At 45.0% G+C, this 23,815-nt stretch overlaps 1 protein-coding gene across 4 annotated transcripts; it reads left to right on the top strand.

The window, feature by feature from the left end:
* Positions 1-1,554: 1,554 nt before the first annotated feature.
* On the top strand, positions 1,555-19,664 carry LOC115650877 (trem-like transcript 4 protein). Of its 4 annotated transcripts, none has more exons than XM_030561418.1 (6): positions 1,555-1,696; positions 6,558-6,905; positions 7,584-7,910; positions 9,062-9,158; positions 15,403-15,550; positions 17,719-19,664. In XM_030561418.1, exons 1-6 carry the CDS (start codon positions 1,612-1,614, stop codon positions 17,773-17,775), a joined length of 1,062 nt encoding a protein of 353 aa, XP_030417278.1. In that variant the 5' UTR covers positions 1,555-1,611; the 3' UTR covers positions 17,776-19,664. The 4 variants fall into 4 exon arrangements, with proteins under 4 accessions (XP_030417278.1, XP_030417277.1, XP_030417280.1 ...); XM_030561417.1 differs by having other exon boundaries at positions 7,581-7,910; XM_030561420.1 differs by lacking the exon at positions 15,403-15,550 and having other exon boundaries at positions 7,581-7,910.
* Positions 19,665-23,815: the final 4,151 nt, after the last annotated feature.

The raw sequence follows: 23,815 nt of genomic DNA, 5'->3' as shown, positions 1-23,815 counted from the left end.
AACTAGGGAAATGTGGTCCAGTTGAATTTACTACAAAGTGGGTTCACAACTGGTTGAAAGATCGTACTCGCAGAGTAGTTATCAATAGTTTGTTGTCAAATTAGAAGGGCGTATCTAGTGGGGTCCTGCAGGGATCATTCCTGAATCCAATACTATTCAATATTTTCATTAAAAACTTGGATTATGGAATGGAGAGTATGCAGATGACACCAAACTGGGAGGGTTTGCAAACACTTTGGAGGACAGGTTTAAAATTCAAAATTGGTCTGAAACTAACAAGATGAAATTCAATGAAGACAAGTGCACAAGATTTAAATTAATGCACAACTACAAAATGGGGAATAACTGGCTCAGAGGTACTACTGCTGAAAAGGATCTGGGGGTTACAGTGGACCACAAACGAAATAGGAGTCATCAATGTGAAGCAGCTGCAAAAAAGGCTAATATGATTCTGGGGTGTATTAACAGGCATCTTGTATGTAAGACACAGGATGGAAGTGTACAGCTCTACTTGGCACTGGTGAGGCCCTAAGTGGAGTACTATGTCCACTTCTGGGCACTACAATTTGGGGAGGATGTGGACAAACTGGAAAGAGTCCAGAGGAGAACAACAAAAATGCTCAAAGGTTTAGAAAATCTATGAGGAAAGGTTGAAAAACCTGGGCGTGTTGAGGCTTGAGGAAAGAAGACCGAGGGGTGAGCTGATAACAGTCTTCCAATATCTTAAGAGCTGTTTCAAAGAGGACAGTGATCAATTGCTCTCCATGTCCACTGAAGGTAGGACAAGAAGTAACGTACTTAATCCGTGGCAAGGGACACTTAGAAAGTTTTTCCTAGTATTTAACCTACCTGTAAGGGTAGTTAAGCTCTGGAACAGGCTTCCAAGGGAGGTTGTGGAATCCCCGTCACTGGAGGGTTTGAAGAACAGACTGAATAAACACCTGTCAGGGATGATCTAGGTTTACTTGGTCCTGCCACAGTGCAGAGGGCTGGACTTGATGGCTTCTCAAGGTCCCTTCCAGCCCTATATCTCTAGGATTCTATCATACAGTTTGCAGCAGAGACAACGCCATAGTAGCAAAAACAACCCAACTGGTCTCAATTGTCCTGGTGGAAGCTGTGTCAAAAGATGATCCTCGGTTATTGATCACAAGAGTCATGGGAAAGGGGAACGAGATGGTCTTTCAGGCTCCAATCAAACTGCAAAGCAAAAAGGGGTGCATTTTAATGCATCACATTTCCGTGCTCAGGAAACATGTCTCTTAAAATGCACTCCTTTTTTCTTTGGGACTTGATTTGAGCCTGAGACACCAGCTTATTTCCCCCTTTCCCATACAGGGAACTTAACAAAATGATCCTTTAGCCCAGTTTGTGAAAGATCAGCCAGTGACACTGCCCACGAGGGATGTGTAAAGCCCCCCTCCCAACTCTTTTGTTGCCATCCACTTCCGTAAATACACAATTAAATTATCTTAATATCAGTTTTGTTGCAAAACTTGATGAAGAATTTCCACGCTAAGGCAAGACCTCAGCCACTTCCTCATGCAGCTGCAGTGTCGATAGGGGAGAGCTCAGAGAGACGACACTTCCTAAAAATCCATTTCACGTTCCATGGGATATTCCAGCAATGCCCCTTCTGTGGGCTTGAAGACAGACATGGAGTTGAGATTCCTGCTGCTGTTGCTCTGCATCTCAGGTAAGAGGAAGAATGTTGTGATACTTGGGGGTAACATGGACATTCCATGGCAGGAGCAGGTGGGATCTGGGACTATATTTTCCCTGCTTGGTTTGTCAAATGTGCTCTGAACTGTGTGAGAAACAGCACAGTAAGGAGCGTGAGGATCCCTGCCAGACCAATATCTCAAGTGATGTAAATTGACACCAGAGCGCTACTGAAGTCAATGTGGCTGCACCAATTTACACCAGATACTGGAAACTCCAGGTTCAATGGGTAAACATTTTTGAGCACCCACACATGTATCCCTGCAAAAATACAGGTGGAGATCTCAATTTTATTATTAATTTGCAATTTTCGGAGATAGATTCTGGGCCAGATAATCAGATGGCATCATCTGCCATCACAAATTGGCATCATTTAAAGTCAATGGATTGATGCAGATTTACAGCAGCAGAATACCTGGCCCATGGGTGTCCAGCTTCCATTAGAAGCCAATTATTGATATGATAGATCAAGGCCTCTAATTGTTTATTTTAGTCACTAAAATGTCTCCTTGGATTAAATTCTGATAAAATGCTTTTGTGGGCCTATAATGACTTATTTGCATAGACTGTAGGGTGAGCAGGGCGCTTTCCCACTAGTTAGGCACAAGAGGAGCCTTAAAAATATCGGAAGGAAATTCCCTCTATCAAAATAAACATACAGGAAGTGGGAATTCCTTTGGGAGGCATCAAGGAAGCCCAAATTTGCAGTACAAAAACTGGCTTAAGTCCAGTGGCAGCAGTTCTACAATATTTCCAAGCACCCCTCAGGCAGAGCTCTACAGAAAATGGTGTTATTATGTAAGTGTGACTGCATCTCTCTCCTCGACCGTCTCCACCTTTCTTGTGTCACTTGTCCTCTTAAGCCCCTGCTAAGCTCACTGCAGGATAAGACTATAAACTGTTCCTATGTGTTTGTACAGCCCCTACCACATTCAAGCCTTGATCTTCTGAATCTCTGGACACTTGCATAATTTAAATATAAAATAACAGCTACAAGAGTTCTTCCCAAGTGCAGGTCTAGTGACCACTAGTCAGGCACTTCCTTTTCTTTTGGGTACTCGCTTCCTGCTCAATACAGAATTCTCCCTTCTCTCTCAGTAAAACAAACATGCTCTCACACACACGTCCAGAAAACGACACAGCAGCCATAGGAAATCAGCTGTAACCATTAGGAAACCAATTCTGATCTCCCATCTGCATAATTATTTTGACATCAAGGGATTTACTTCAGATTTATGCTGGAGAGAGAGGGAGCAGAAGTAGACCTTTGTTCCCTGAGGCAATTCCCAGGCACTGAGACAAAACAGGGCCAGATTTTCAAAAAGTGCTTAGCATCCACCAGTAGCACTGTTCAAAAACGTTTTCTCAACACTATTTTTGATGGAAAATTATTGTCTGCTCTTCATGGAAATTTCAACTTTTCACACTCACAAACTGGGGATGTGTTGTTAAACCAGTGTAGCTGCACCAGTGCAAGCCCCTATTGTAGACTTATTTCACAGGGGCGATATCCAGCTATCCTGGTATAGCTATACTGGCAGCAATGTCCCCTGTGTAGACAGGCTCTAGCTGCATACAGCTCCAATCAATCACCTCAATCCTCACTGCTTGTTTCTTAAAGCATTGAGACCTGTGCGCCATCACGCAGGGCTCTGCTGACCAACAATGGTCCATGGACTGTCCCTTGAGAACTGTTGAGGGCTTCACTTTGGCAGCCATTGCATTGTTCGCTTTGCTGGGGCATTATATCCCTTTCCCTTCCCAGCCTGGGTTGGCCTTGTCTATTTAGAGGGCATGTAGGACTGGCAAGCGATTAAACAAATTAATTGTGATTATCTGCACAATTAATCACACTGTTAAACAATAATACAAAACCATTTATTTAAATATTTTTGGATGTTTTCTACATCTTAAAATAGTTTGATTTCAATTACAACACAATACAAAGTGTACACTGTTTTGCAATAAAAAAATAAATCTACATTCGTAAGTTACACTTTCATGATAAAGAGATTGCACTACAGTACTCGTATGAGATGAATTGAAAAATACTATTTCTTTTAACATTTTTACAGTGCAAATATTTGTAAACAAATATAATAATATAAAGTGAGCGCTGTACACATTATATTCTGTGTTGTAACTGAAATCAATATATTTTAAGATGTAGAAAAACATCCAAAAATATTTAATACATTTCAGTTGGTAGTCTATTGTTTAACAGTGCAATTAAAATGACGATTAATTGCAATTTTTTTTGAGTTAATCACATTAGTTAATGAGATTAATCAGCAGCCCTAATATGCTCTTTGGGGCAGGACTGTCTCTGTGTGACACGGGTAGAACAGCCAGGATATAGCTAAGGGCTCTCCCCAGGCACCAGCCACCTCCTGAGCACCCCCTCATGGCCAAAGATTGCTGTGTAGGGACCTGCCTCAGTTTCCCCTTTCAAGGTATTTACCAAATAAATTCCACACCGACTTTAATGAATCCAGTGAGAACAGCCCTACTTAGAGTCTGGTTTATTATCAGAAATTTCAGATATTAACACCAAAAGTCCTTCCCCCAGCAGTAAGCTAGACAGAGCCCCAAACTCTGCTAGTGTCTCAGGCTCTTCCCAACCCTACCTAGTTGGAGTTACTCACTTGGTCACAGGGTCTTCCCTGCAGAAGCCTCTCTCACTCCACTCCCTGCCATCTCTCTACAACTTCCTGATCATCCCCTCTCTGCAGCATCCTGCTGCTCTTTATAGGAGAATCAGCATCTCCACACCCAGCAGGGTTTACTACTTAAACATCACTCTCCCCCCTCCACCCCCTGTGGCAGGCAGGGCTAATTGGACACGCTGACCAACTCCAGGCCTGTGGCCCATAAAGGATCAGACCACCCCATTACAGGCTGCTTGTCACCTGATTCAGCAAGGTTTTAAAGGGAAGGGGGGAGTGACCTTTTACAAGGGCAGAGGGAAAGTTCTCTGGGTCTTGCAGCCTGTTTGTCAGAGGGGGGTTGCTTTTGTTTTGTGTTATCTTGTGAGGTTTTTTAATAAACTGTGCCCTGAGGAAAGGGTCTGAAAAGAGACTTGAGTGTGGCACCCATTCTTCCTGGGCAGTTGCAGAGTGCCTGGTACGATTTGGCCCCATTCTTGCGTGGCCTCTCAGTATTACTGCAATAAATAGGATTGATAAGGAAACACATAATAAAGGAATGAGCAGAAATCTTTCTGGCTAGCTTCATTTTTCTTCAGTTGTGGAGCAGTCAGCTTCACGCAGCTAGAGATGTGTCCTAAATTATTTGAAATTAAAATAGTGGTCTACCCCCTAGGAATAGGAACAATCATGACACTGGAAAGGTCAGATGTTAGATGGGAGAGCAAAGTTCCTAAAGTCACAGAAACAAGAGATGGAAAAGATCTACTGGAATATCCAAACCGTCTCTGTGTGAGTGCAGCAGAGAACTACCCAGCTCAAAGATCTGTGCTCAACTGTCCAGCTTCTTCGTTGAGGAGAGATTTAAAAAAAACAAAACAGGCCTGATTCTGCTTTCACTTACACCAGGGTAAATCAAGCGCATGACCTATCTTCTGAGAGCTGAATATTAATGTGACTTACCACTGTTATTATGACTGATGCTGCAATGAGTTAAGATTTGGGCTGGTTTATTGCCAGCTCCCTACATGTAAATAGATAAAGATGACACAGGGACTTTAACCACCAGAGAGACTGAAATGTTACAAATAAACAAAGAAAATGGGAATACATACTGAAAAAACACACTGTGTGCAGAAGACACTTGCAGGAGATATTCCAGGATATGTTACTCCAGGCAGGAGTTAGGAACAGAGCCGGATTAACTCTCCCGTGGGCCCAGGGGTATTAGATTTTGTGGGGCCCCTGTATACAAGTCTTTTTGCTAATTTAAGACAAAATGATCACAATTTTGGCATTGAGGCTATTAACGCTATACTACACTTGCCTTTTAATTAACATAAGGCCATTCTGTGGTTACATTTCACTCTTAAAACATGTAGAATATAGTTAAGTTAATTCAAAATAGCCTACTTCTTACCTTAGAACAGCTGTTATATTAGTTTCTTTCTGGGAAGGAGTCTGCAGGAGGGGGGTCCAGTTTGGGGCAGAGTGACTGGGGTGCAGGAGAGGGTCAAGGGTATGGGCTCTGGAAGGGAGTTTGTTGCAGGAGGAGATTCTCATCTGGGGCAGGGGGTTGGGGTGCAGGAGAGTGTGTGAGATGCAGGCTTTGGCCGGGAGGCGCTTACCACAGGCAGCTCCCAGCAGCAGCGTAGCCCCACAGTGCCCCCCAGAAGCAACCGGCTGCTGGTACATCTCTGCACACCCTTGGGGGGAATAGGACAGCATGTTTCCGTGTGCTGTCCACACCTGCAAACGCTGCCCACACAGCTCGTGTTAGCCAGGAACCGGCCAATGGGAGATGTGGGGACAGTGCTGGGAGAGGGGGCAGCAGGTGAGGCCTCCTCCACCCCCCCACATCCCCCAACAGGGGCTGCAGAGATGTGCCAGCAGCCGGCCACTTTCAGGAGCGGCTTGAGGCCATGGAATGCGGGTAGCCTGCCTGAGCCCTGCTGCGCCAGGCCCCCCTTAGCCTGGGGCCCTGGGCTGCAGCCCCTAAAGCTCCTGCATTAATCCAGCCCTGGACAGGAGAATGATTTGTAATTGCTGCTTGTACCGATTCATCTCCATTCTTCCCAGGCTCCAGTTCTTGGGATGTGTTTGGTCTAAGCACTTGAGTGCAGGATAGAGGGGGCAGCAGGCAGCCTTGTTCCACCTCAGCTCTTACTGAGGGGGTTTGGTGTTTTCCAGGATTCGAGGCACAAGAGTTTGACGCAGTGGTGAGCAGAGAGGAGGGGCAGAGGCTCATTGTTGAGTGTCGCTACAATTACTGGGATTACAGTGCAACGCCGAAAACCTGGTGCCAGCTGAGAGATGAGAAATGCTTTCCATTAGTTAGCACCTCTTACACATCATATGGATACCGTAACAAGGATACCTTTGGAAGAGCCACGATAGAGGATCACACCGGCAATGGGACTGTAACCATCACCATGGAGAAGCTGCAGGTGCAGGACTCCGGCGTGTACTGGTGCGCGCGCTATTACCCACCCAATACAATGTATCCACTGATGACAATTAAACTGGATGTTTCCAAGGGTGAGTTAATTTCCTTTCAGGAGAACGGTCTTTTCTGCTGAATATAATCCCATGTCTTTCCCTGCTTTATCATCTCTCCCCTGCCTGTATCGATTCCTCCTGACTGCCCACAGAATCTGTCACCCTCGTCTCCTCTCTCCTGTCTCACACTGTGAACTGCTCTGAAGCACCTCCGCAATTCAGCCAACAGACCATTCCTGCTTCCTGTTAGAATAGTCTTTTTCTGTTTTCCCTTCTAATAGCTTCCTGGGGTGGGTGGGGGCTGTCAATTTATATGGTTACGTTTATTTATGCAAGAAGCAGATTCTGAGGGGGACATTTTAAAGTGCTCAGTCCCAACAATCAGGGCCAGATTTCCAAGAGCTCAGGACCCAGAGTGCACCCCACACACTGAGCTCTTCGGAGAACCTGGCCTGGAAAGGATCAGTAACTTCCCTCATTCTGCGAGACTTTGGGATGATCAAGTGCAAAGAGAACAGCCCAGACAGTTGATTTGTGTGGCAAACAAGACCAAATACACCAGTTCACGTTCACCCTTCCTGTAACTCAGCTGAAGCCAGTGACTGGAGCTATACCAGGGAAGAGTTTGGCTCATTGGGCATATGACACTCATAGGAAATGTACGTCATTGTACCTCTCAACCAGATCGTACTGACCAGTTTTTGTCTTTTCCAGAAGTCCAAGAATACGATGCTATTGAGGGGCAGAGTCTCTCTGTCCAGTGTCCATACAACACACAGGATTACAAAGAGGTGAAGAAAGCCTGGTGCAGATGGAAAGGTCAGACTAGATGTGATGTCTTGGTCAATACTGATCGCAGATACTACGGATATCAAAACAGGGCTCAGAAAGGCAGAGCCAGGATACATGACGACACCCAGAAAGGGATTGTTACTGTCACCATGGAGAATCTGCAGGTAGACGATGCAGGGGTGTACTGGTGTGCACACTACAAGCCTCCCAGTTTTTACCTAATCTTTGAAGTTAAACTGGCTGTTACCAAGGGTGAGTATTTATTGGTAGGGAAAATGTGGGGGGGGGGTGCTGATTTCATTCCCACTTTCCCCTCTCTCTCCCTCCCTCCTCTCTCTGCCTCCTCCCAGATTATTCCAGAATTCCCCCCACCCAAAACCCTTGTCTCCTCTTTCATAACTCACACTAGGCGCTGATGTAGAACATCAGCTGAGACCAGGACTTCAGCCATGTGAATATTTCTGTTTTTAATGACCTATTTAAATATTAATTTCTCATCTCCCCTTTGCTTGTGTTCAATTAGTTCTATCTAGGTTCTTCTATGATGCACAGACTCATAGTATTTAAGCACTAATTACTTATTGTTCTTAAATGAGTGAAATTTAGCAAACTATTTATAAGAGCCCAGTGACTTTCTGTGGCCTGTTTTTGAAGATGGCAGTAGAGCCATACAGAAGGGTGGGGATAGTCATGTCCAAGGGAAGCAGTCAGACATTAAGTCCATATCAGATTTAGAGCTGTGCAAAAATCTGAATTTTTGGTTAGCTAGAAACAATTTGACAAAATCCAACATGAATTCATTAACTATTTCAGTTGACCCAAACCTGCTTTTTTCAACAAACTGTTTCAGTCCAAAAATGTCATCCTGCTGTAATCATAATACATGGGATTGAATGCACAGTCTGTGAGCCCTGATACTTCATGGGAGACCTGCAGGGATGTGCAGTAATGGCCCTAGAAACTGTTGCTGTATCAATTTTTTGCATGTTTCTAAAGCTTTGTTTCTTTAGTTTGTGTCCTTATTACTGTGGGGAGCTGTTCACAGGTGATGCTAATGGCCTGAGTCTCACATGCTGGTGGCTAGCCTTGTCTAGGATTGTTACATGCTTCTTGTTACATGAGAAGCTTTGCAATACAGAGCAACCTCCCCATCATACCATTTGCTTCTCTCAGTAGCAACAGTGTGAACGCTAGTGTACAAGGCTCAGGTGGCCACCCAGCCTTTTAACCACTGTGTTTCTTAGCTTGCTCCAAGTAGGTCTGCATGACACAGTGCTCACAGCATTGCCAGCTTGTCTCCACTAGCCCTGCACCAGGAGTAACTAGCACTGGCGGGAAATGTTATGGGATAAAGGCTGGTGTAGACAAGGCCTGAGGTGTTGAAACTGTGTTTGTATTTGCAGCTACAACTACAAGTGTCGTCCCAGTTACCTCAAGCACAGGTCACACCAGCCTAGTCCTTAGCACAGCTAGTGCTGGGGTCACCCCAGCAGACAGCAGGTAAGGCTCCAACCCCTTCCTCTAAGGCAGCCTCTGTGTTCGCACACCTCCAAGGGGTTGTTAGCGGCTGATCCAACATGCTCGTCTTTTCAGAGAGAAAACAGCAGCTTTTCACAGTGGCACTGAATGCAGCAGGCCTCCTTTAAAAGGTGCCAGATTAGTGTCCTCTTCCTACCTGCCAACCAGTGTTAAATGGCACATAGTAAAATGGGCAGATGAAATCTAGGCCCTGTCTCGTTTGAGAATTTACTAGTCTTGTCACTGTATTATCATTAGCCCTCACAGCTGCTGCTCTTTGGAGCAAGAGAAATGACATTAAATCTGGATGCATTGAATCCAAACAGTTCCCTGCATCAGCCATTGTAAAAGCAGAGCTGCCCCTACTCATTCCTGACGCCAGCCAGTGCCCATTGTGCTCAGTGGAAGCTGCGGAAGCCCTATTAAATATTTCCCCAGCAGTGTATCACTTTCTTCTATTTACTGGTTTATTCAATTTAGGTTTTTTTCTTTTCAGGGTCTCTGGTTTGTATTGTGGTGGTATCATGGACCAGTACCTCATTGCACTAGGCGCTGTACAAAACAGAACACAAAAGACGTTCCCTGCCTGAAAGAGCTCAGCTGGGCTTCAGAGACTAGCTTGTTTTCACAGGGACACAGAGAGAAGTTCAGGACCTTACTCCATATGTCAAATGGCATAGACAGGATTTAGCATTAAAGGAAGGAACATGTGATGTGAAAAAGCCAACTAGGTGTGCGAGCTATCCCAGGCACTGGTCTGATGGCCATTGTGTGACGGGGTGGTACTTACCACTCTGGCACCTCCTTCTGGCTGTCACAGGAATTAGCTCTACTTGTCAGGGTGCTCTTCTCTGGTGGTGCCTCACCACCATCACTTTCATTCTAGGACCCACACTACTCTCAGGACTGCAGCATCCTTATCAGTGACACTCCCTTCCAGCTGTGCCATGCTTTGTGTTCCCCCCTTGCAGGGGACCTGCAATCTTTGCCCAGCTACTGCCCTGAATGGCAACTGCAGTTCATTGTCCCAGGGCCACTTCCCATGCAGCTCCAGCACCCTCTTCTGCCCTTACTTAAGGGCCTCAGCCTGCAGGCCCTAGCAGCCAGCCAGGAGCTCTCTCTAGCTTCCCCAGTCCCTGCTTGCAGCAATGCATTGTCCCAGATGTTGGGTTCCTTCTTCCTGCTAGGAACCTGGTCTTCTCCTCTCAAGCTCCAGCCAGCTACTGAGCTCTGCCCTGCTTTGGAGCCCGTCTTATATGAGTCTTCTGAGCCATGATTGGCTGCTCCTCTCAACCCCTTTCTAATTGGCTGCCTCCACCACAGCCTCCCTAGGGCTGCTTTTAACCCCTTTCTGCCAGTGAGTTGTAGCTGCCCCATCACACCTTGTAGTATGTTTTTTTAGTGTATCAATTAATATTTAGGTGAAACTGATAATATTAATTTTAATTTAGTCTCTATGGAAAAAATAGTAAAAAAGATGCCTTCATCTCTAATGCTGAAGCACCATTACTAGTTCCTGATTCCAGACTTAACTGCATCCATTTTTACAGATCTCACATCTAAAGTATAGTACCGCATTGTTTTTATTTATTCTTTCTATTCCACCCTTAACTGTAAATAGGAAATACTACTAGATTTTGGAGTAACTCAGTAGCTTTAATATAAAAAATCAGTCTACTACACAGTTTACCTTGGGTTTTAATACCAGGATTGTTAGAAAAAAATCCTTTAAAATTTTAGCCTTTGATGAACCAGTGTAGGCTTTAGCTTCATTCTGAATGCATGGGTAAATAGGGCCAGACCCATGTCTGTTTATGGAGCCTCTAGCCCAGTGAGGTCTTGAACCTGAACCTCTGGTGGAGACAAGTCTTCCCATATATCAACTAAAATGTGTAATTTATGCTCTGAAGCACCATATTTGGTAAGGATACTATAATATACTGTAAAGTGGATGCTGTTATATCATTCATTGTTAAAATCACAGGAAAAATGTATATAGTAGCAGAGCAATCTAGTCCCCCAGCTATTGGAGCAGGGTTTCCTGTACTTCTAAAGTCACAGAAGTCATCTTTGTAACCATCACCTCCTGTCAGTGCCTGGCCTCCCCACAGTAGCTGGTAAATCTGCTTTCATCTAGGAGAAGAAGTGCAGCAAAAGTGAGAAGTAGAGCTGGTTTAAAATTCTCCATCAAAACTTAGTTCAGACAGAAAATATTTTTTCAATCAAAATGAAAATTTCATTTTGTTCAAAAATGCTTTTTTTCTAAATGAAAAATATTTCAATTATTGAGAACATTTTCAGAGATTCAGACATTCTAATGCCAGAAGGCACCACTGTGATCGTCTAGTCTGACTTCATGTATAACACAGGCCAGAAAACTGACCCAAATAATTCTTAGAACAGATCTTTTAGAAAAACATCCCATCTTGATTTCAAAATTATCAGTGATGGAGACTTCACCAAGACCCTTGATAAATTGTTTCAAATTTTAATCACTCTAACCTTTATCAATTATGCCAGTCTGAATTTGTCTCACTTCAACTTCCAGTCACAGGATTGTGTTATACCTTTCTCTGCTAGATTGAGAGTCCATTAAAAATTTGTTCCCAGTGTAGATACTTATAGATTATAATCAAGTCACTCCCTCACTGTACTTAGTTTCAGTGGGCAAAGTACTCCCTCGTTTTTTTAATTCTCTCACCCCTGCTTTTCCATTGGAGGGGGGAAGGGTGATTTATTTCCCCTATTGAAATAAGGCATTTTTCATTGAAAAAATTTCAAAATTTTCTGTGAAATATTTCATGAAATAAAAAATTTCAAAAATGTCCCCCAAATATCCTTACATTTCTAGGACCAGCTCAAAAAAGAAGCAATGAAATAGTCTTCTTTTATCATACAGCTTTTTAACGGACCCTGTATGTAGCTTGTATTTAGCAGTGATACTCTGATTACATTTCCTGGATCTGAAGAACAGCTCGGTGTAAGCTCAAGGGCTTGTCTTTTCTCACCAACAGAAATTGGTTGAGTAAAAAATATTACTTCACCCATCTTGTCTCTCTAATATCCTGGGACCAACTGTGCTACAACAACATTGCATAAAAGACCATTAGCAGCTAATTTAACCTAAAAAAAAGTTCTTAGAAAGAAAAGCAGTAAGCGGGGAAATGTTTCCTTTAGAGTTAGTCATCATTTTTTGAATTTCAATGATATTTTTCATCAAAATTTTGCACAGTGGAAAAAATGAGGAAAATTTTAAAAAATTGGTCAAGTAAAATATATTACTTCGCCTGTCTTGTCTCTCTAGCCCATTAAACAACCCTTTTTTAGAACTATAGTTGTTAGTTATTCCTCTGTTTTGTTAAAACTCAAGCAACACAATGTTGTGAGAACCAGAAAAATGCAGCTGCCTGGTATCTCTTTTTGGAGAGAGGAGCAGGGTGAAATGGAACAAGGAAGCAAGAAATGTAAAGAGTGAAAAAGCAGATTTCATTGATGCAATTATTCTGTTTTAATAATCTGAGGTATTAGTGAAAATTAAACACCAGTAAAACCATGGAAGCATCAAGACGTGTTAGATGATGTTATCCCGTGCAGCATCCTGCATCTCTCTTCAGGTGCAGCAAGGTACCACAAGGCAGCTCAGGGTCCAAGGTGTTGTGTCAATGTTCTCATCGGCCGTTGTGAAAAAGCTCCTCCTCTACCTTGGTGGGTCCTGCACTTATTTGGCAGATGTGCTCACTTCAGTGATCTTCCCCACAGTCTGGATCAACTTCTCCTGTGTCTGATCAGGAGCTGGGAGGTTTGGGGGGAACCCGGGCCCGCCCTCTACTCCGGATTCCAGCCCAGGGCCCTGTGGATTGCAGCTGTCTATAGTGCCGCCTGTAATAGCTGCATGACAGCTACAACTCCCTGGGCTACTTCCCCATGGCCTCCTCCAAACACTTTCTTTATCCTCACCACAGGACCTACCTCCTGGTGTCTAATAACACTTGTACTCCTTAGTCCTCCAGCAGCACACCCTCTTACTCTCAGCTCCTTGTGCCTCTTGCTCCCAGCTCCTCACACACACTTCCTCTCCTCTGGCTCTCCCATGACTGGAGTAAGCTCCTTTTTAAACCCAGGTGCTCTGGTTAGCCTGCCTTGATTGGCTGCAGGTGATCTAATCAGCCTGTCTGCCTGAATTGGTTCTAGCAGATTCCTGATTACTCTAGTACAGCCCCTGCTCTGGTCACTCAGGGAACAGAAAACTACTCATCCAGTGACCAGTATATTTGCCCTCTACCAGACTCCTGTACCCCACTGGCCTGGGTCCGTCACACCATGCAATATTTTTTTATACAGCTAATCTTCTGGCTCATAATACCTTGTGACAATGAGTTCCAAATGCTAATTATTGATTTGTATACACAAAATATTATTGTCTTATATATTTTAAATGTGTGTCTTTTTGGTTTCAAAGGGTAAATAGAAGAGCCTGATTTACCTTGTCTGGCCCATTCATGGTTTTATCATCATATCCATTTTATTTGTATCTTCTCTGAGCTAATCAATCCTAGACACTAGATTGGGAGGGCTCTGAGTTGCTACAGAGAATTCTTTCCAGGTGTCTGGCTGGTGGATTTTGCTCATATGCTCAGGGTCTAGCTGAAGGGAACGAATTTCCCTTCTGCTCAGATTGGGGGACATCCTGCCATTTTTTTTTGCCTTCCTCTGCAGCATGAGGCATGGGTCACTAGCAAGTTTAAATTAGTGTAAATGGTGGATTCTCTATAACTCAAAGTCTTTACATTGTAACTTGAGGACCTGTAACTCAGCCAGAGGTTATGGGTCTGTTACAGGAGTGGGTGCGTGAGGTTCTGGGGCCTGTGATGTGCAGGAGGTCAGACTAGATGCTCATGATGGTCCCTTCTGGCCTTGAAGTCTATTAATCGAATCTTTTCATTTACCTCCCCACGTGGTTCCTTTCCATGCCTTACATCATTTTTGTTGCTCATCCCTGGCTAGCCTAGTGTAACAGGGTGACCATTGGCCCCTGCCACATGCCTTGCAGAGGGGAAGGCCTGGGATGCTGACACTATGAACGGAAGGGCTTGGGCAATCTGACCAGCCACTCAAGGAGAATGGCTGGAGTTCCCGAGGGCAGCTCATGCAGGGATGTTGTTTTTTCTGTGAAGACTTAGTTCAAGAGGCCAGGTCTGACAGCTGGTGTGAGGTTTAGCACATGTCTACACAGATTTAGTGCACGGCAAGCTGGGGTGTAAACCTGCAGCGCTGTGCACTAACTGGCCCTATGGGCCTTGCTACCACACACTATGTGCTTCAATCTCCCGATTGGCTTAAAGTCAATACGGAACTTTGAGTATGCGCAGCAGCAGGAGTCACACGGCCAGTTAGCATGCGGCACACCAGCTTAATGCACACTACCTCTCTGTATAGACATACCCTCATTTCTCAGTGCTCTTTGTTTGCAGTAATTCAGTGTGGTAAGCATTTGCCACACAGTTATTTCCTGTTCTTACTACATGTGGAAATGGTGTCTCTGATAGGGATGATGCATATCTCACTAACTATTTTTGTATGTAGGTATTTATGGCCTTGTAGACGTTCTCTGCATTTTGGACCCAGTCTTTCATGAGTTCTTTCCACTAGTCATGGCAGTGTGCATGGTGCAAACTACTAGTGAGTTTTTCATTAGTGATGAGCCAAAAACACCGCTGTGAACACACACTTGCTATTTTAGCTGAGATGTGCACTGGCTTTGCTTTCCCGTGGCTGAAGGATATAGAGGCTATCCATTGCTACCAAATAAGAAAGTGATGATATTGTCACCCTATATGAAGCAAAAAGCTATCTCCCAAACTCCTGGAGAAACTCACCCGTAGCATAACTTCACTGACTTACATGGATTTCCCACTCCAGTGCTATGGAATGATGATTACTATAAGGGGAAAGGATACATCCATCCACTGGCGTAGTACAGTACATGGAAGGAGGCAACTACACTAAGTATGTTTTTGAGGGATAAAGTTTTGACACCATGGGACACAGTGGCTTACATGAATTTTTTTAACCTTAAATCCCATTTTAAGTATCTGAGTTTATTTGTTCTGGATGGCAAAGAATGAAGGAAATACTCTAATTTTATATTCAGTCCCAACATGTTTTCCGAAACCCTCCTGATCCTTGTGAGTTGATTGCTTCTCTCCTTTCCTTCTTTCCTTACCAGTTCCCTCAACTCGAGATCTACCTTCCTTTGGCTGGCAGTTGGCTTCCTCATCAACAAGACCCTGTTAGCTGTGATGATAGCTCTCCCAGTGAGAAGAAGAAACCGCCTCCGAGGAAGCACCCAGGCACCAACAAATCTTGAATTCATGGTGCGAAATGACAGCTTGTCTCTTAAAACCAAACTATCTGTCATATGGGCCCACTGGGAAGCAGGGAATTCCTCACAGGACTTTGTTTATGCTGCCAGATAGGGAACCAGCATAGCTCCACTGGTGATAGCTAATAAGGCCCAGACTTTTTTATCACCATGTCATCTAGTCCTGCTGAAAGCAGGGTTAGACAACGCAATGAGGAAAGGCTCCACTACAGCTTCTGTTCTGGCTAGCACCAGAACAGCTCCATCAGTGGTGAATTACAAATCCCATTTCTGCCAATGTAGATATAGACCATGACAAGTGACTTGAGTTCTGGAAGGAAAGTCCTGCTCCTGACATGAAATCCAGGAGATCAGAGTATTTGGTCAACTTCCAAAGCCAGGACTCATTAGGAAAAGTGGACTGTAGACCAAACTCAAAGGATTAATAGTGCTAGAAAGAGAAAGGAACAATATCTCATCAGAAAGCTGAAGGAGATTGTTGGTAACTTAGAGTGAAGTTTTCAAAAATCCATAAGTGACTTAGGTTTCTGAGTCCCATTTTCAAAAACTGACTTATGTACTTAGGCACCTAAGTCTCATTGACTTTTGATAAGATGTACGCTCCTAAGGGCCCACATCAGTTTTGAGACTAAAATTTCGAACTTTTGGAAAATTACCCTTGGAATTTTATTCTCTCTCTCTCTGAGACCCTGGAAAACTGCTTGTCCTCTTCGACGTGCAGTCACCAGAATAGATCCAATTCAGGGGCTCAGACTAGAACTGGGCAGACCTTGAAATAGAGACAATTTTCCCGTTAGCGGTAGGACTGGTCAAAAACTGACCAATTTTCAACAAAGTTTTGTCTTTCTAGTGAGAAAAGGCAAAAAGGCATTTTTCATATTTGTCAACCAGCTCTATTCCAAATCCTGAGACACATCACCCCCAGAGAGCCTGGTTTTAAAAGGCCCTGCACTTCCTTCAGAACCACCTGACCTCCCATAGGCATGACAGTTTGTTCAATCCCTTTGGGTGTGGCAGGTTCTTTTCCTCCTTCAAGGAAGTTAAGAACATAAAAACGGCCATACTGGTTCAGACCAATGGTCCATGTAGCCCAGTATGCTGTCTTCCTACAATGGCCAGTTCCAGGTACTTCCTAGAGACTGTAGAGAACAGGGCAATTATGGAGTGATCCATCCCCTGTCATCCAGTCCCAGCTTCTGGCAGTCAGAGGTTTAGGGACCTCCAGAGCATAGGGTTGCACCCCAACTACTGTGGCTAATAGCCATTGATGAACCTATCCTCCATGAAGGTATCTAATTCTTTTTTGAACACTGTTCCTCTTTTGACCTTCACAATATCCTGTGGCAAGGAGTTCCATAGATTGACTGTGCCTTATATGAAGAAATACTTCTCTATGTTTGTTTTAAACCTGCTGGCTATTAATTTTGTCAGGTGACCCCTGGTTCTTGTGTTATGTGAGGGGGTAAATAACACTTCCCTATTCATGATTTTATAGACTGCTATCATAACCCGCTCCGCTTTGAAATCTGTTTTCTAAGCTGAACAGTCCCAGTCATTTTAATCTCTCCTTATATGGAAGCTGTTCCATACCCCCAAATGTATTTGGTGCCTGTCTCTGTATTTTTTTCAATTCTGATATATCTTTTTTGAGATGGGGCGATTAAAACTGCAGGCAGTATTCAAAACGTGGTTGTACAATGAATTGATGTAGTAGCAGTATGATATTTTCTGTCTTCTTATCTATCCCTTTCCTAAAAGTTTCTAATATTCTGTTTGCTTTTTTAACTGCTGCTGCTGCACATCGAGTGGATGTTTTCAGGGAACTATCCACAATGACTCCGAGATGTTTCTAGAGTGGTGACAGCTAATTGACACCCCATCATTTTGTATGGTTCGTTGGAATTATGTTTCAATGTGCATCACTTTGCATTTATCAACATTGAACTTCAGCTGCCATTTTGTTGCCCAGTCTCCTAGTTTTGTGAGCTCCCTTTGCTACTCTTCGCCATCAGCTTTGGATTTATCCATCGTTGGTAATTTTAAGTGATTAAGTATCATCTGCAAGTTTATTAACCCTTTCCTCCTCTTCTTGAGACAGGCTACATACACCTCACTGCAGATAAGATTCTTTCAAAGAAAACTGTTCTCCTTTCATTTCAGGGCAATGGGGCACCTGAAGCAAGCACTGGAGACCTGTCCGAGGGGGAGAGGAGCTGATACAAATCTCCTCCTCCAGAAGCATCTCTGTACTTGAACTTGGTGATGTCATCTCTGCCCAGGCTCTGAGCAGAAACGGGTGCCCATTCCCCAAACTGTATCCAAGCTTCCATCCCTAGATAGACCACCTCCTCTCTACACTGCGTACCCCAGACTTCATACACAATAGCATGGAGAGAGGATGCAGAGTGATGCAGCTCCTTACCTAAGCTCCCCTTCCAGTTGCATTCCCTGGGATATCAGCTGGGCTCTCTACCACCTCAGTAGTTTTACATCTAATAATGCAGTGGGTCTGCTTCAGTGGTTCCCTGATATCCATGAGGAAAAAGCAATCCTCCGCTTTCTTTCCAAGCTGCTCTTCCAGCTGGGTCAGAATGCCCTCCCCACCAGAACACACTTGAGAAATATTGAGTCACTCTGGCTAGGTACAAATGATGGTTTCCAGCCTGATTTTATGAACGGTCTGTATCCTTATGTCTTATGACTGCCCTTGACTGTGTTCTGCCTCATGCTCCTTGTGCTAAGAGGAGAGTGGCACCAGTCCATGGACAGGTTGATCATTATAGACTAGCAGCACCAGAACAGATCTTATTTGGGGAGAACACAGGAGTAATTGCATGACAGATCAAGTTCGCTTTCTCCAATGTCACTGCATGGGGCACTGGAGGCTTGAAGGAATGGAATTTTCCCGGAAGCAGAACAAAAAGATCCAGTGTTAGCACGGGGTCTTAAAAACTGCAGCAGCTTAGAGATTCAGGAGGGACTCAACGGAAGCTTGAGCAGCAGAGAATAACAGTGGGGCATGTTTTCATAGCTGTGGGCGGGGGGGGAGTCCTGTTGAATTGTGGAGCAGTTGAGGAAAAAGGAAGTTGGATGAAGAGGAGAGAGACATTGTGATTCAGAGGAGAAGCCACATGCAGGAGAGGAGATCCTGGACTCATAGCGGGCTCTAACCTAAGCCCAAAGAATGCTCAAGAACAGTTAGCAATCTGAAGCAGGGAAATGCACACAGATGTCTTTGTTTGGACTATGTCTTTATACGTCTTGAGCGTCTATAGAGTGGTTGGTTTGGGAGCTTTTGCAAAGTCAGTGTGTTACGTGCTTCTTCTGTCACATGTCCCTAGAGAAGTAACCTGTAACCCAGAGCACCCACAAAGTTGGAGCTCTTGGAAAGGGGGAGCTTAAACTACTGGAATGGCCGTGGGGTCCTGGAGGTTTAGAGCAGCTGGACCACGAGCTCCCATCTCCATGAAGCGTGCCAGAGGGGCCAAGGAAAGAGGCAGTGCTGGAGCCTACTCAACCTTGGAAAGTTCAAAGCACATGGCTCTAGACTAGAGGATGGACCCGTGCACAGTACTCTGCTGAGTGTCCAGCAGAGCTTTAGCGGGGCTGAATATCCACGGAAGCTCTCTGCTGTACTGGCTGCAGATGGGGCCAGTTTTGTAGGGTTGCCAATAGTCTTGTGTCTTTAAGACTGTCCCTTATTTAAATAAAAAATTGCCTGTCCCAAACTAAATCAGTATTGAGAGCCTTTTATCATCTGTTTCAATGTAGAGTGTTGCCAGAGGAAAGCAGTCCAGAATTTGGCCTGGCCTCCCCTCTGTCATGCATGGTGGGGCAGCCAGGTCAAATCTGAGTAGCACTGACAGAGGGGCACGGCCAAGAAACTGGTCCTGTATTTTTTAAATACAATGTTGGCAACCTTACTGTTACTCCATATGCTGTACAATGCTGAAGGCTGTAACAACTCTGTTAAACTGAAAATACAAAGTATGAACCCTGACAACACCCATTTTTTCATGTTCTCCGTGTATATATATTCTCCTAATGTATCTTCCACTGCATGCACCTGATGAAGTGGGTTTTAGTCCATGAAAGCTTATGCTCAAATAAATGTGTTAGTCTCAAAGATGCCACAAGGACTCCTCGTTATTTTTGCTGAATGGTGTGAGCTTGATTTCTCCATGCCAGGCTCTTGTGGAAATATCTGTCATATTGGTCCTGGCCCTGGCTCTCTTCGATTCCATGGAATGGATCTTTGGGAGCAACCTGGGGGTTTGTTTAGTTGTGATAATGCCTGGAACTCATATAGCGCCTCCTAAGTTATCTCAAAACAGATGCCAGACAAGCTTTCATTACCTCCTCTGCAATGTTGGGATGATAATTCCTCTGCAACACAGGTGCTCCACTTGCTGACTGCAAAGCCCTTTGAGATCCACAGACAACGGGGTTAGAGATGTGAAAAATATTAATAATGTACCCTCTCCACTGCCTGCTCCATACAAACCTGCTGGCATACCACAGTGAATTCAGAGTAGCTCAGCTGTACTCAGTGGAGTTACACCAGGGTAGATGAGAGTAGAATCTGGCTCCCTGGCTGACGCAGGTGTACCATGACCTAAAGTATTTACCAAACTGCTTAATGTGCAACGAGGTTGTTGGATCTCAGTCAAGTTTCCAGAAGGCAGATGCTCAAATACTGCCCACATCGTAAAAATCACCATCACAGTTAAGTGTAGATGGCAATCCCAGCAGAGTTGCTAAGGCCTGAGATGGTCATGGGTACCCTTGTCCAAAAAACATCTGAGTCCCTGTAGTGGGGCGGACTGCCCCACTCCTGGAAAGAGTGGGCTGTGGCAGGCCAGTGCGCCTGTGCAGACAGGGAGCCAATCAGAAAAGGACTTATGGGGAGCCAATCAGGGCCCAGTTTGGAGACAGCCAATCAGGGCCAGGCTCAGCCCTATATAAAGGCTGCTCAGGAAGGGAGCAGTCTGTCCCAGGCCTTTGAGAGGAGAAGGTCAGTCTCCAAGGGTGGAGATTAGCACTGCAGACAGCACAGTGCTGGCCAGGCTCGCAGAGGCTAGAGAGCTTGAGCCCATAGCCGCTAGGCTGCAGGTCCTGAAGGGAAGGGCCTAGCGGGTGCAAGGGGCTATAGGGGAAGTGGCCCAGGGAAACAGACAGAGGAGGGGAGAGAAGGAGGACAGCGAGGCTGCTGCCAGAGGGTCTCTGGGCCAGGACCCAGAGTAGAGGGCGGGCCTGGGTCCCCCCCTTCGCCCCTTGCAGTACACCCAGCCATTGGCCATAGGGAGCAGCCATTGTACTACACCACATCCTTGGTTGGACATGGTGGCTGGGGTGTAGGACTGCTGATTATCGACCCCCAGAAGAGGGTGCAGATGGGCTAAGGGGCACTACCGGCAGGGCTGGTGCAATCATTTAGGCAACCTAAGCAGTTGCTTAGGGTGCCAGGATTTGGGGGGTGCCATTTTCTTCGGCAGCGACCGTGGCAGCCAGATCTTCAGCCACCCCAGTTACCGCTGGCATTTAGGCAGAGGAAGCTGGGGCAGGGGAGCACGGGGAGGGCTGCCTGCAGCAAGTTGGGGGGGAAAGCATGCAGGGGAACTCCCCGCCCCAGCTATCCCCTGCCCTGCCTCCTCCCCGATCATTCCATGGCTGCTTCACTTCTCCCGCCTCCCAGGCTTGCGGCGCCAATCAGCTTAGGTGCTGCAAGCCTGGGAGGCAGGAGAAGTGAAACAGTGACGGAGTGCTCAGGGTGCTCATGTTCGTGCTCATGAGTGGAGCAGGAGTGAGCTGGGGCGGGGTGGTGCCTCAGGGCAGAGTGTGGGGAATGGGGAGCTGCTGCAAGGGGGGTGCCTCAGGGCAGAAGGGGGGAGCTGCCGCAGGGGGGGTGCCTCAGGGCAGAAGTGGGGGGGGGCAAGGTGGAAGTTTCGCCTAGGGCACGAAACATCCTTGCACCAGCCCTGACTGACAGAGGGCAGTGGCCTTGAAGAGGACGCCACCAAGCAGAGAGCAACGTGGGTCCAGAGATGCCAATGGAGGACAGAAAGACAGATGGAACACCACCAGGAGGGGGTACTCCACCAGACAGAGCTAATTCCTGGAGTCATCAGCAGGAGGCACCAGGTGGTGAGTCCCTCAACCCATTACAGTCCCATATGTGGAATATCAAGGTTTAATAAGGAAGTGGAGGGCCTCTTGTCATGGACTCTTACCTTCCAGTGCACAGGTGAGAACAAGAAGCTATGGCATTATAAATGGAATGGAAAAGCTTTGCACATTCTCAGAGGAATTCAGAGTGGCCTCCTCCATAAGGGAACTGCACAAACAAGACCAAGCAATGAGAAGACCCTGCCCTTGGCCAAATCCAGATAGGGCTTATCTGCCCTCAAAAATTACTTCCTGCTGGAAAACATCTTAACTGATGTGACTTATCACTCGGTGTAGTGATGGACTGTTGAGTGTTAACAGCCTCATCTAGTCATGGTTAATCAGTGAGTGGATCATAGGGCTAACTGCAACCTGCTGACACGGTGCTAAACAGGACAGCCCTTGACTAAGGCTGATGTTAGTTCTAATATGGTAGAATCATAAGAGGCCAATCTGGCTCCATCAGGAGCGCTTTAATGACCTGAACATAGAAAAGGAATCCTACAGAAAGTGGAAATATGGTCAAATTGACAGGGAGGAATGCAAAGAAACAGCAGAAGTATGTAGGGACAAAATGAGCGAAAGGCTAAGGCACAAAATGAGTTACACCTGGCAAGTGACATAAAAGGCAATAGGATGTTTTTTAAATGCATTAGGAGCAAGAAAAAGACCAAGAAAAGTGCAGGTCCTCTACTTAGCAGGGAAGGAGAGCTAACAAATGATGACATCAAGGAAGCTGAAGTGCTTAATGCCTAGTTTGCTTCAGTATTCACTAAAAAGGTTAATGATGACCAGATATTCAACACAATTAATATTGACAAATAAGGGAAGGAATATGAACCAAAATAGGTAAAGAATATTTAACTAAGATAGATGTATTCAAATCAGCAGGGCCTGCTGAATTCATCCTTGGATACTTAAGGAAATAGCAGAAGCAATCTCGGAGCTATTTTCAATTATCTGTGAAAACTCCTGGAGGACAGGACAGGTCCCTGAAGACTTTTGAAGGGCTAACATAGTACGTATCTATAAAAAAGAGGAACAAGGCGTACCCAGGGAATTATAGACCAGTCTGCTTAACTTTGAAACCTGGAAAGCTACTAGAGCAAATTATTAAACAATCACTTTGTAACCACCTGGAGGATAATGGGGTTATAAGGGACAGTCAGCATGGATTTGTCAAGAACAAACCATGGCAAACCAGCCTGATGTCCTTCTTTGATAGCATTACTGACCTAGAGTGGAGAGAGGGAAGCAGAAGACGAGACATATCTTGATTTTTTTTAAGGCTTTTGACACATTCCCACATGACATTCTCATAAGCAAACTAGGGAAATGTGGTCCAGTTGAATTTACTACAAAATGGGTTCACAACTGGTTGAAAGATCGTACTCGCAGAGTAGTTATCAATAGTTTGTTGTCAAATTAGAAGGGCGTATCTAGTGGGGTCCTGCAGGGATCATTCCTGAATCCAATACTATTCAATATTTTCATTAAAAACTTGGATTATGGAATGGAGAGTATGCAGATGACACCAAACTGGGAGGGTTTGCAAACACTTTGGAGGACAGGTTTAAAATTCAAAATTGGTCTGAAACTAACAAGATGAAATTCAATGAAGACAAGTGCACAAGATTTAAATTAATGCACAACTACAAAATGGGGAATAACTGGCTCAGAGGTACTACTGCTGAAAAGGATCTGGGGGTTACAGTGGACCACAAACGAAATAGGAGTCATCAATGTGAAGCAGCTGCAAAAAAGGCTAATATGATTCTGGGGTGTATTAACAGGCATCTTGTATGTAAGACACAGGATGGAAGTGTACAGCTCTACTTGGCACTGGTGAGGCCCTAAGTGGAATACTATGTCCACTTCTGGGCACTACAATTTGGGGAGGATGTGGACAAACTGGAAAGAGTCCAGAGGAGAACAATAAAAATGCTCAAAGGTTTAGAAAATCTATGAGGAAAGGTTGAAAAACCTAGGCGTGTTGAGGCTTGAGGAAAGAAGACCGAGGGGTGAGCTGATAACAGTCTTCCAATATCTTAAGAGCTGTTTCAAAGAGGACAGTGATCAATTGCTCTCCATG

Source organism: Gopherus evgoodei, chromosome 4 (genome assembly GCF_007399415.2).
Source record: "Gopherus evgoodei ecotype Sinaloan lineage chromosome 4, rGopEvg1_v1.p, whole genome shotgun sequence".
Lineage (NCBI taxonomy): Eukaryota > Metazoa > Chordata > Testudines > Testudinidae > Gopherus > Gopherus evgoodei.
The sequence above is the reverse complement of the archived record's forward strand: the minus strand, read 5'-3'. Positions and strand labels throughout refer to the sequence as shown.

Excerpts from the sequence above, each read along its gene's own strand:
- LOC115650877 (XM_030561417.1), top strand. The coding sequence starts at position 1,612 with ATGGGATATTCCAGCAATGCCCCTTCTGTGGGCTTGAAGACAGACATG. Across the intron at positions 7,911-9,061 it reads TAAACTGGCTGTTACCAAGG|CTACAACTACAAGTGTCGTC; the intron begins GTGAGTATTTAT and ends TTGTATTTGCAG. Across the intron at positions 9,159-15,402 it reads GTCACCCCAGCAGACAGCAG|TTCCCTCAACTCGAGATCTA; the intron begins GTAAGGCTCCAA and ends TTTCCTTACCAG.